General features: G+C 41.8%; 1 protein-coding gene across 1 annotated transcript in view; it reads right to left on the minus strand.

Annotated features, from left to right (window-relative positions):
* Nucleotides 1-12,621, minus strand: part of MAP3K15 (mitogen-activated protein kinase kinase kinase 15) — a 123,153-nt gene that overhangs the window by 40,649 nt on the left and 69,883 nt on the right. Inside the window, exons 7-11 of the mRNA XM_070604218.1 lie at nucleotides 12,361-12,531; nucleotides 7,499-7,611; nucleotides 7,107-7,266; nucleotides 3,987-4,137; nucleotides 2,461-2,568 (exon numbers count right to left, since the gene is read on the minus strand). Of these exons, the coding sequence (XP_070460319.1) occupies nucleotides 2,461-2,568; nucleotides 3,987-4,137; nucleotides 7,107-7,266; nucleotides 7,499-7,611; nucleotides 12,361-12,531 (703 nt within the window). The remainder of the gene's footprint in view (nucleotides 1-2,460; nucleotides 2,569-3,986; nucleotides 4,138-7,106; nucleotides 7,267-7,498; nucleotides 7,612-12,360; nucleotides 12,532-12,621) is intronic.

Raw genomic sequence — 12,621 nt, forward strand, 5'->3', positions numbered from 1 at the left:
CATTCTTCAAATGAGATATATCTGTTTGGACACTCTGAATTCATTTTATTATAGCTTTAATTTTTCTCTTTTGCACTCAAATACTTAATACACACAGTGCAGGCAAAAAACCCAAGCACACTATGGCAGCTCATCTTCACTAATGGCTGCTGACTATCATCAACAAGAAGTTGCCTCACTACTAAACACTAGACAAAGTTATTGGCTTACACTTGTGTAATGGACTGAATGTTTGTGTTCCCGTAAATTCATATGTTGGAGCCTTAACCCCCAGTGTGATGGCATTAGGAGGTGGGGCCTTTGGGAGGTGATTAGTCATGAGGGTGGGGCCCTCATGATGGGATTAGTGCCTTTATAAGAAGATACAGAGAGAGTTCTCTGTCTCTCTGTCTCTATCATGTGAGAGCACAGCAAGAAGACCCCAATCTACAAACCAGGAAGTGGGCTCTCACCAGACCTGACCACGCTGGCACCCTGATCTCAGACTTCCCAGCCTCCAGAACTGTGGGAAATAAATTTCTGTTGCTTAAGCCACACAGTCTACATTATTCTGTTACAGCAGCTCAAGCAGACTAAGACAATTTGAGGTATCATTCAAGACTATTTCTTTTTTTATACCATTATTGAGGTATAACTGATATACAAAGAACTGCACATATTTAATGTGCATAATTTGTTGAGTTTGGATATATGCGAACACCCATGATACCATCACCACAATCAAGCACTAGACAGATACAATACCTCCCCAAGTGTCCTTGTGTACCTTGGTTTTTGTTTTGATTTTTGTGTGTGTGTGCTAAGAACACATAACATGAGATGCGCTCTCTTAACAAATTTTGAAGTGCACGTACTGTATTGTTAACTATAGGCACAATGCTGGATAGCAGATCTTTACAACTTATTCACTGAGCATAACTCGACCTTTATACCCATTCAACAATGGGGAGTTGCTGTATCATGACTATTTCTCATAAGGAATTTCGAACATGATTTTGAGCCTCTGCTTGTTCTCCAATGTTGCATTTTATTTTTGAAGATGCTGCTTGTGTTCACCTGATGAAAACACAATTGCTCACACTCTGGTTTCCAGGAAAAAAACAATGCTTCCTTGCCAAGTTAATGACAGGACTCTCTCCACTCTCCGTGAAAACATATCCGTAGCAAGTAGATCTACCCAATGCACTGGTCAAAGGTGCTACATCTTTTGATTATTACAAAATATTTTAATAAAGAAAGAAGCTGATGAAGCACTTTAGACACACAGAGATGAAAACATAGCTGTTACCATAAAACATCAGGCCTGGCCCAGCGTTTCTGTAATCTTATTAACAGGCAATTAAAATGTTGCCTCTCCTATATTGTTGGTGTGAGTATAAATCACAATGGTGCAGATTTGACAGCAGCTATCGAACTGCAAATGTGTGTAGTCTTGAATCCAGCAGGTCTGTTTCTGGGAATCTCTGCCCCTGAAACACCTATCTGAGCATGGTAGGGTGTAACCGCCAGGGTGTGCCCCGTATATCTACCATCGGCTAGAGTGCAAAATTGAGCTGGAAAAGTGCGTCAGCAGGGAAGCAGTGAAATAAATTATCATTCATCCATACTCAGAAATGCGACACATGATATGGGAATATAGGGAATATTACATTTTAAAAAATCGGATGGATCAGTGTGTGCTATATGCAAAACTGGCCATGATGTATAGATCAGTTAAAAAGAGTAAGTTGCAAAATAATAAATATTTACTGTATGACCTCACTTTAATGAAAATGCCTCTCTCTCTCTCTCTCTATATATATATATACATACACACACATATGTATATATGATGTATGTATGTATACACATACACATTATACATATATAAGTGAGTTGAGTTTAGAGAAAGGTTTAGGTAGATATCCACCAAATCATTGGGGGGATTTGGAGGGACATTCCCTTTATTCTTTATTCACTCCTTATGGTTTAGCTTTAAAAACAAGCCTATATAGGGGCCAGGCCTGTAGTGTAGTGGTTAAGTTTGGCACACTCTGCTTCAGCAGCCTGGGTTCAGATCCTGGGCACAGACCTACTCCACTCATCAGCCATGCTGTGGCAGCAACCCAAATACAAAACAGAGGAAGATTGGCACAGATGTTAGCTCAGGGCTAATCTTCCTCAGCAAAAAAACTCCCCCAAAACAAGCCTATCTTCAATCATATGTATATACACACAAACACACACACATATATACACACACATGTACACACATATATAATACAGACATATCTACAATGGGAAAACCTGCTTCCTTTCTTTCATCTGTGATTATACTCTCTCATACATTCCCGTAATTCAGAAGTTAGCCACAAATGCCTGTTCCTTCAAATACTACAACATAGACTCTCCTACTTGAAAACTGAATCTTTGATTAAATAACACAGAATAAGGAGAGAGCTATTGTGAGTTTTCCCCTACCATTTCCGCGGGTGAGACATGCCACAGAGAAACCGTCCTCTCCTCAGCTTCATTGTTTATAGAGACGTACGAAGGCTGGTAGACTTTGGTTGGTTCTATCACCAGAACCTGAAAGAAGACCAGATTTCTGTAATGCGTGGGAATATAACACAGAGGTTCCCCTGCCCAGGAAGGAAGTGAAAGCTCTGTACCCCACAAATACTCACCATGTACCTACTGCGAGCCAACACCGCTCTAGGCCCTGTACATACACAGCCCACAACAGAAGGCCCTGCCCACGGGAGGTCTATGCTCTGATGGGGCAGATGGACTAACAAACAGACAGGGATAAGCAACACAACATCATACAGAGCTCTGAGGAAAATAAAGTGGAATAAAGGAGGGGGCACTTCTTTAGACAGGGTAGCCAAGAAAGGCCTGCCTGAGTTGGTGACAGAGAAGAAAGAGGAAGGCTACAGTGTTTGAGAGAAATGAGGAAGTAAACTGGATGATCCACAGGTAGGTACCAAGTCTATAAAAAATGCAAGGGGATGAAAAGAGAGGTGACATCCCATAGGTAATGTTTTATTTTGTTGGGGTAGAGGGAGGGAGGGAGAGGAGAGGGGAAGAAAGTGGGGGAGGGAGATAAAGAGAGAATGAATTTCCAAAGCAAATAAAGCAACATGTTAAAGATTGCTAAACCTGGGCAGAGGTTACACAAGCGTCTGTTCCGTTATTTTTTGGTACCTTTCAGTAAATTTGAAGTATTTCATAATTAAAAGAAGATTTTAAAACTTATTACCCAGGAACAAAATCATTATTATAATCATTTCAAACAACTTAATCTTTTATTAGATGTTTAATGAAATTCTTGAACACCACATGTTCCCACAAAATCTCACGGCATAAATATGAAACACAATTATCCGAAGTTCAGTTTCCAGGATGCTGAGATATCTTACTTATGACTCCTTATAAGATGGTCATAAAATTGAAACAAAAGCTCAATGAAGAGCTAAAAGCAATTTTGCTTTCCAGTAAAGTTTTAAAAATTAATTAGTGGCATCGGAGGCAAACCAAAGCTCAATAGGACACAGCTTCAAATTCCACAATTTCACAATGAGGACTGCACTGTGTTCGAGCAGGGTCTCTCCAGCTCGGCACTACCGACATTTAGGGCTGGATCATTCTGTGTTGTGGGGGGCCTGTCCTGTGCACTGTGGGATCTTCAGCGGCGTCCCTGGCTTTTACTCCACTAGCTGCCAGTCTCAACACCTTCCCCACAGTTGTGACAACCAAAAACGTCTCCAGACATTGCTAAATGTCCTCTGGGGGACAAAGTCACTCCCAGTTGAGAACTACTATTTTAGAGAACATAGCCAACTTTCTAGTGAGTTGATCGATCCCTGGCTGATTTTACATATGATTGAGGGATATCCTAACATTTTCAATTACTCTAAGGTTTTCTTCCTTTCAGAGTATTCAACAATTAGATAGCACCAATCCTCAGTTTCTTTATCTTAAAGAAATGGATTAGGATATCTTACTGGAAATCTGAGTCCATTAGTAACTTCGTTTGTTGCCTCGAAAATTATATCTAACCAGAAGTTAAGCCGTTCTTGCCTGGGTGAATGTTCGATAATGGGTTTCTTGAAGCGCTGAATTAATAGTAAGTTCTGAACTAATGATCGCAGGTACCTGGAAAAATCACAAGCACCAAGAAATTAGATTTCCAAAGAAACTGAATTCAATTCTACTCCCTTTAAAAGAAGTTTCCCAAAAGCTTTATTTACTTAAATTCGTATCGTGTAGTGAGTACTTCTTAATCATCTGGCAGCCACATACTTAATTAAAAGAAACCCAAACAGTGGACAAAATAAGCTTGTCCAACAAAATCATACCACATTGGCTTTTTGCCAACATTGGAGTAAACTTCAATTTTGGTACATGGTGTTCAAAGCGTAGAGACTGGCAAGCATTTGATAACTGTCTTAAATAACAAGAGCAAGTAGTTTGAAACTCAAAGCAATTACAAAATGACAAAATTTCAGACCCATCGTCTTTTTCTTTTTTAATCAAACTTTTTATTTTGAGGTAATTGTAGATTTACATATAGTTGTAAGAAACAATACAGAGAGATCCCATGTACCCTCAGCCTGGTTTACGTCCATGGTAACATCTTGTAAAATTCTAGAACATATGACAACCAGGATACTGACAATGATACAGTCAAGATAGAAAACATTTCCATTGCCACAAGGATCCCTCACGTTTCCACTGAAACAAGGATCCCTCATGTTTCTCTTCTATAGCCACGCCTACCTCTCTCCCATCTACATCCCCTCCTTGGCCCCTAGCAATCACTAACGTGAAACTCATGTCTTTTCTTTTTTTAAAAAATTAGGTCTGACCAGGTAGATTCTGAGTTTATGAGGTCTCGAATCTCACCACAACTTTATCATCTTCAGGCAAATCGAACTTTATGAAACATGATTGCCAGGCAGTGGTGGTCATGTCCTCTCTGGTAGTGAAGGGGGATGGTTCATCCGAAAGCATCAGAGTATTATTTTGCCCTTTGAGGAAAAAACCTGGAGCTATCTTGGGAAGGCAGATCAGCTAGACTCTGACTTGCTTGGGTGCGTGTAGTAAAGGATTAACTCAGCAGGCCTGGGTTGTCCAAATGCTACATATTCCAAAGAAAGGTCTTGCCCTTGACTGGCTTCTGGGAGATCACCTTTAAGCCCTTGGGATATTTTGCCTGATAAGAGTGTCTTTGTTTACCTGGGGCTTTGGGCCATGCCAGAGAGCTTATATTAACAATATGATTCATGGTGGGGGCCTTGGGCCATGCTGTATCAGTGTGATCTCCAGAGCGGCTGGGGACTCAGTGACTAAGGTCAGCTACATGGGTGCTCCATGCATACATGACTGACCCCCAGTAAAAACGCTGGACACTAAGGCTTGGTGAGCTTCCCTGGTTGGTGTTACATTGTACATGTTGTCACACATCATTGTTGGGCGAATTAAGCACTGTCTATATGACTCCACTGGGAGAGGACAGTGTCTGTCTCCCCTGGACTCTGCCCTAAGTGCCTTTTGCCTTTGAAGATTTTAATCTGTCCACTTTTACTGTAATAAACCATAACCACAAGTATAACCAATTTCTGAGTTCTGTGAGTTCTAGTGAATCACGAACTTCAGGGTGGTCTTGGACCGACAGCAATAGGTACCAACACTATAAGTCAGTCTAGGTGCTGATATAATGGGAACGTATCAAAGCCTCAGGCCTCCTCTCCATGGAGTCAGCTCTGTCTGGCTCAGATGCAGCAATGCATCTTAAAATTAGAATTCTGGAAACAGCAGCCACTCCAGGAAGGCTGGAAGCTCAGCATGCCTCTGTGTTCTCTCAGCCTCAGAAAACTTTCAAGATATATGGTTTGAGGACCAAATTTAAGTCCTTCAGACTGGGAAGAAATGAGGTCTAACCAGATACGACTGGAGAGATTCCTACCCCTTGGAGTCCAGACTGGCCCACTGAGCTGGGAAATAAGAGGGGGCAGAGGAACACAGATTGTTAAAAATAAAATCTTTAAAATTATGCAAGTAACCCAAATTCATTTAATACAAATCAGAAAATAGAGAAAAGGAAAAAAACAGATTAAAAACTTCTTATAAGGCTACTTCCCTGAGATAACCAGTCAATACTTTGAAGAAAATTCATCATTCGTTAATTACACAAATATCTACCGAGCATCTATTATGAGCCCTTAGCGATTAATAAGATAACCACAATTCTAACACAGTTTAGTGTCTATCGGGGAAGTCAGCTACTGCCCATTCCTCCCAGACCTTCCTCTGAGTCGCATACCAAACATAGATTTTTAACTAAAATGAATCCATACAGAACAGTGGTTCTCAAAGTGTGGTCCCCAAACCAGCAGCATCAGCTTGTAATTTGTAAATGCAAATTATCAGGCCCCACTCTAGACCTTTGGGACCAGAAATCCTAAGGGTGGGCCCAGCAACCTATATTTTAATCAACACAGGTGATTCTGATACACACCAAGGTAGGAGAACCACTGATATAGAAAAATATATCCTGCAACTGGCTTTTCTTATTCTATGATAAACCACGCACACATTTCCAGGTCTCCAAGTATTCTTTCTTGCACATTTTAATGGCTGTACAATGGGATAACCTAGGGCCACTGTTGTGCCACCATTTTCTTGACCATATCATTGGTCTTTTAGTTCCAACTTTCATTTTTGATGAGCATCATTTTCTTGGTGTGCTTTTAGCTTCACTATCTGCTTTCTCACAAACGCACGATACGTACCGGCACCAAAGACTGTTTTGCTCTTGAGGACCTAGATGACCTAAAGAAATTAACAGGATGGAGAGTTTCATCTTGGAGATACTGCATGTAGGGATGTATGCTGATTGTGTAGGTGTCTGTCTCTATGTCTTTCCCTCCCTTCACAGAAAACCAACTGAACTCTCAGAGCTGGTCTTTCTGCTCTCGCTTTGCTTTAATGAAGAAGTCAGAAGAAGAAACACAGCAAATTGCTAGTATTTTTTGCATTTACACCTTTTCTCCCTGGGGAAAACATTTCCGAACAAGATCAGATATTGAGATAGGTGATGACGACACACAGACATCACTCACCAGACTGGAGGTTTCAGTTTGAACAACCTCTCTGCTGCCTGGACGGCCTTCCCAACGTCACTGGCCAACATGCTGACGTTGAAGAACTGACCCACATCCCAGTAATTGTTCATTTTCTCCAAGCTCCCTTTTCTTCCCAACAAACTGTTCAGTCGGACACCTTAAGAATTTGAATTTAAGATAAAGTTAGGAAAAATCTTTCTAGTTTCTATCATATTATACAAGCCTTAAATAGAGGAAAAAGTGGGCATTTTATTTTGGCTACTGTCACAGGTGTGCTATCAGACAGTAATTGTTCCTTTTGAAACATAATGTGAGTTATTTGAACATAATTTTTAACGCTGAACTTGTGTTACCAAAGCACCAACATCTGCAATAATGAATAGCTTTACCTATTTTCCTTAGTTCCATGGAGGTTTCAAATTGTTGTCCAGCAACTATCAGCAGAACAGCAAGGTTAATTCCTGAATAAAGAGATGACTGGAGCTCAAACCCTTTGCGATACCTATAATTACAGAACAACCAAATTCTTATTATATCATCTTATTATGGTAGAAGAAAAAAATGCATAAGTAACGGTAGAAACCAACCTTCTCATGAAAATTTTTACTTATCTAATTATTGTTTTCCAGCTCCCCCCACGTTTACAAGTAGCTATATGCAGCACTCAAATAACTTTCAAAAAATGTCATAATAGCAACACAATAACTTACACTAGGAAGTTTCCAAACTTTTCTTCTTAAGGTTTATATTTTTATTATAAAAACCACGATCATTGTATAAAATAAGGAAACCATATTAAAGTATTCAAAAGAAATTTAAAACCTATTAGAATCCTATCTGCAGAAATAGACCACAATTTGATGTCTAAATATCATTTTTAAAGTCAGACTCCACGGGCTGGCCCAGTGGCACAGCGGTTAAGTGCGCATGTTCCGCTTTGGCGGCCTGGGGTTCCCCAGTTCGGATCCTGGGTGCGGACATGGCACAGCTTGGCATGCCATGCTGTCGTAGGCGTCCCACATATAAAGTAGAGGAAGATGGGCACGGATGTTAGCTCAGGGCCAGTCTTCCTCAGCAAAAAGAGGACGATTGGCAGCAGTTAGCTCAGGGCTAATCTTCCTCAAAAAAAAAATAAAAGTAAAAATAAAGTCAGACTCCATTTGTACATTGAGCTTTTATTATGTAGAAATCGCACAATTGTAGGCTATTTCTCTGCAGGCCGTTTGTTTGCTTATATGACAAAACGGAATCATTTTTTCATGTATGAAGTCAGAATCCTGGATCCCAAAGAGCCATAAGAGCAGCGACATAAAGTGACAGAAGAGGCAGGGATCTAATTACATTAGAATAAAGAACAAGAGCCAAAACTGAGAATACCATTTTTACACCAAAAGGTCAACAGTGTCATTTTTAATTCTCTTATTTTTTTTCTATACATAAGAAGTTTCTTTCTCTTCCATGAGTGAGTATGTCTATCATGATTGGGAAAAAAAGAATTCAATCAATGACACAAAAATGTCTTTAAGTGGCACAGTTCACATCAAGGACTTACAAATCAGGTGTAATTTTATAACTCATGACAACAAGAGAATTAAACACCAGCAAAATATTACTTGTGGAAGGGAAAACTTATTTAAGTCAGTTAAAATCTGGTTTTATGAATTTTTGGCATCATACAAGTATCTTCAGATGGACCAGAGGACATCAGGAAAGTCTTTCCAACCTCAGCGAACAAAATTCCAATAAAATTGAAAGCTTTTTCCCCCTGTATGTTTTGGGGATTTTAAATTTCATATCCTACTGCATTTGATCTTTTTCATTTTCTTTTACTATGAAAACCTATCCGGAAAGAGGACAGAGAGGGTAATTTCTCTATGCCACTTATCCTTAAATCAAACGGGCCCAGCTTACGGGCAGACAAGACTTGAACTCAAAGTCAGGATGTCAGTCCCAGGTTTGCCTCTGACCAGCCCTGTAACCTTGGACCAGCCTCTCACCTCCCCAGGCTGCACGTTCCACATCTGTACCTAAAGGCCAGGGTTAGACAATCTCCAAGGTCTCACCAGAGCCAACAGGCCCTGACCAGAAGATGAAGCTTCATTTGCTCCTGTACCCACTGCCACTACCTTCTGAAGGGGATGGAGAAAGACTCCTGCAACTTTCTTGAAAGAGCCACAGGCAGTAATTTCATGAGCTGGGGGCTGAATTATCAGCCACCGTGGTGGGAACACAGCTTCCTATTTTGGCTCTACCAGATGTTAATTTCTCTTCCTTTCCCTTCCCTTCAACACCCTGAGTAACTCCTCTCCACCATACTGTGCATTAGGTACTACTTGGGGTTAACTAAGACTAAAGCAAGGTCTCTGCCCTCTAAGAGCCTATACTATGGCAGAAGTGATAAGATCCACATCGAATTAGTACAAATATAACCGTGAATGTGATTAAGATCCTAAAACCACACAAACCCAAGTCTAGAAGGACTCACAGAAGACATACAGCGCCACCTCTAGAGACTTGAGATACGGCATGAAGATGCATAGAATTGTATAGCAATGATTTAGAAAGGGAACCCCCAGCATAGAAAATGGCAGGTGCAGAGATGGGAGTTTGGGGAGCTCCTAAGGAACTTCGGTTTAGTTGGACATATATCAGGTAGCAGGAAACAGGGCCAGGGGCGGGTTGGAGAAAGTTTTCAGAGAACCTAGAATGGTGATCTAAGAGTTTGATCTTTTATTTAACAGGGAGTGGGGAACCATGGTGGGTCTTTGAGCTTTAGTGGGAGTGAGCTGTCAGTCTATGAAGGATAGACTTTTGAGACACCAAGCAGAGAGCCTACTTGGGACACCGTTAGAACATTCCTGGCAAGAAAGTAAGAAACATGGTGCTGGTTGGGGGGGGTGGTGATGGGAAAAGATTGGCAGACAGTGAGGGAAGACTCACAGAAGGGCTGGAATTGGGAAGTGACAGTATGAGGAGATAAATGAGTGAAAGCTATCAAACCTTAACCAACAGTGTATGCCTAGGAAGCTAAAGAATGGCAGTGAGAAAGCAAGATATTGGAAGCCATCCCTTGTGGAGAAAAGGAAATGACTTCAGCCTTGGACTGTTGAGTCTTAAATACCAGCATCATCTTGAGGTAGAACAGGTAGGCAAAGATGGGGCAATGTGGGGCCACATAGGATGGAGTTTGGGCTGCAGACCTCCAGCTAAAGCTCCCAAGGTGTGGGAGTGACTAGGATCACTAGGGAAGAGTGTGTGGATGGAGAGTAGAGAGTGGAGGACAGGGCCTCCAGCATGTATGGAAGGAGAACAAAGAGAGAGAGAGAAGCAGCAGTTAGAATTAACTGAGAGCGCAATAGCAATTCCAAGAGCTCTTGTGATGGAAGTGGATGATGTGAGCTGTTGGCTTTGCCTTCAAAATATACCCAGGTTCTGACTTACCATTTTTGTCACTACCATCCTGGCTCAACCACTTCAGCTCTCCCCTAGATTACTGCAATACAGGCAAAACCCAGTTTATTGAGCTTCGCTTTATTGCGCTTCTCAGATACAGCGTTTTTTAACAAACCAAAGGTCTGTGGCAACCCTGCATGGAGCAAGTCTATTGGTGCTGAAGGCTCAGACGATGGTTAGCATTTTTTAGCAATAAAGTATTTTTTAATTAAGGTGTACACATTGTTTTTTTAGCCATAATGCTATTGCACACTTAATAGACTACAGTACAGTGTAAACATAACCATTATATGCACAGGGAAACAAAAATTCATGTGACTCACTTTATGGCAATATTTGCTTTATTGCAGGGGTCTGGAACCAAACCTGCAATATCTCTGAGGTATGCCTGTAGTCTCCTGTTTCCTGCTCTGCCCTTGTCCCTGTGGTAACCATTTAACGCCCACGAATTCCTCCCATTCCACTACACTCGCACCTTTGTGATGCGACTTTGCCACTTCTCCTACCCACAGGCAGAGTCTATTTCTCCACCCCTTTGTATTTGGGCTGGCCATGTGATTTGCTTTAACCAACAGCATGTGGCAGAACTGTGCTCGTGTGAATTCCACATCTTATGCTTCAAGAGGCTTTGTGGCTTCCACCTTTGCTTCGCTCTCTTACAATGCTGCCCATCCACATAGGAAAGCTGGTCTCCCAGCATTAGAACCACATGGCAAAGAATTGGGGCTCACCACCAACAGCCAGCACCAGCCACCAAATGTGGGTGAGGCCATCTTGGACCTTCCAGCCCTGCTGACCTTCCAGGTGACAACTTTAGGAGTGAGCCCACATGGAACCAGCAGAGAAACTGCCCGGCCAATCCACAGAATCATGAGAAATTGTAAATCGTTGTTTGAAGCCACTAAGTTTGGGATTGTTTGTTATGCAGCAATCGATAGCTGATACACCCCATAAAATATATTCTTTGCATAACAGTGAGAGTACTCCTGTTAAAACACGTCAGATCTCCTCTACCCAGAACACTCCAGTGTTGTGTCATCTCACTCAGACAGAGTATAAGGTTCTCCCATTTCTCGTTACTCAGCCTTTGCTCACACCTCACCATCCTTGAGTATGCCCAGAAAGTCTTTGCCCTTGCTGTGCCCTCTCCCTGGAACACTTGCTCCAGTTATCTGCAGGGCTCCTTCCCTTACCACCTTCACATCTGTTTTCGCCTTCACTGACCACCCTATCTCAAATTGCAGACGACTCCTCCCAAGCCTCCTTTTCTCCCTCCCCAACTTTTCCCCATAGCGCTCACCATGAGCTGACACCCTAAACATTTTACTTTATCTGCCTTCTCTCACCAGCAATGTAAGGTCCATGAGGGCAGGGATTCAAGTCTGCTGTGTCTTTATCCCCATCATCTAGAAAAGTTCTGGCACACAGTAAACTCTCAATAAACATTTGTTGAATACGTGAATAAATAAATGAAGGAATGAACAGCTCACTAAGAAGATAATGCCCTGATGATGGCAGTGGAACAAGGTTCTGGAAGGAGTAGCTAGGAAGGAGTGTGCTGAGCCTCCTTCTTGCCCTTATAAATGAGTGAACTTGTGGGAAGAACGTCACCAGTAGAAAACCCTGTTTCTAATAGTTTCCTTCTGGAAAAAGGAATATGGAAATTCCCAAGCCACATTTATGGTATTTTTTTTTCCACTGTAAGCAGACAGAAAGACACACACATGTAGGGAAAAAGATCTGGATCCTTAGCCTCTGCAATTCTGTTCTTTGCTACTGACTAGGGCTGAGGACTTACCACTCAATGGCACTGTCTCGGCTGGCATCATCTTTGCAGTCTGAATCCAGGAAGATGTCCTTGTAGATCCTCCCACACAGGCAGAACATGTCAGGGGCCGGGCGGTCACAGCTCTGCAGAACCTGGAGCATGACCTGCAGAGCCTTCCCACGGTCGCCTGCACTATTTCTCCTGAAAGATTCGTGTAACAAGATCATGAACATCTGAATCAGGACATGGGAGTATACGTGCATTCATTCCGTGAAGGGAGGGCATAAGGAC

This window comes from Equus przewalskii, chromosome X (genome assembly GCF_037783145.1).
Source record: "Equus przewalskii isolate Varuska chromosome X, EquPr2, whole genome shotgun sequence".
NCBI classification, from domain to species: Eukaryota; Metazoa; Chordata; class Mammalia; order Perissodactyla; family Equidae; genus Equus; species Equus przewalskii.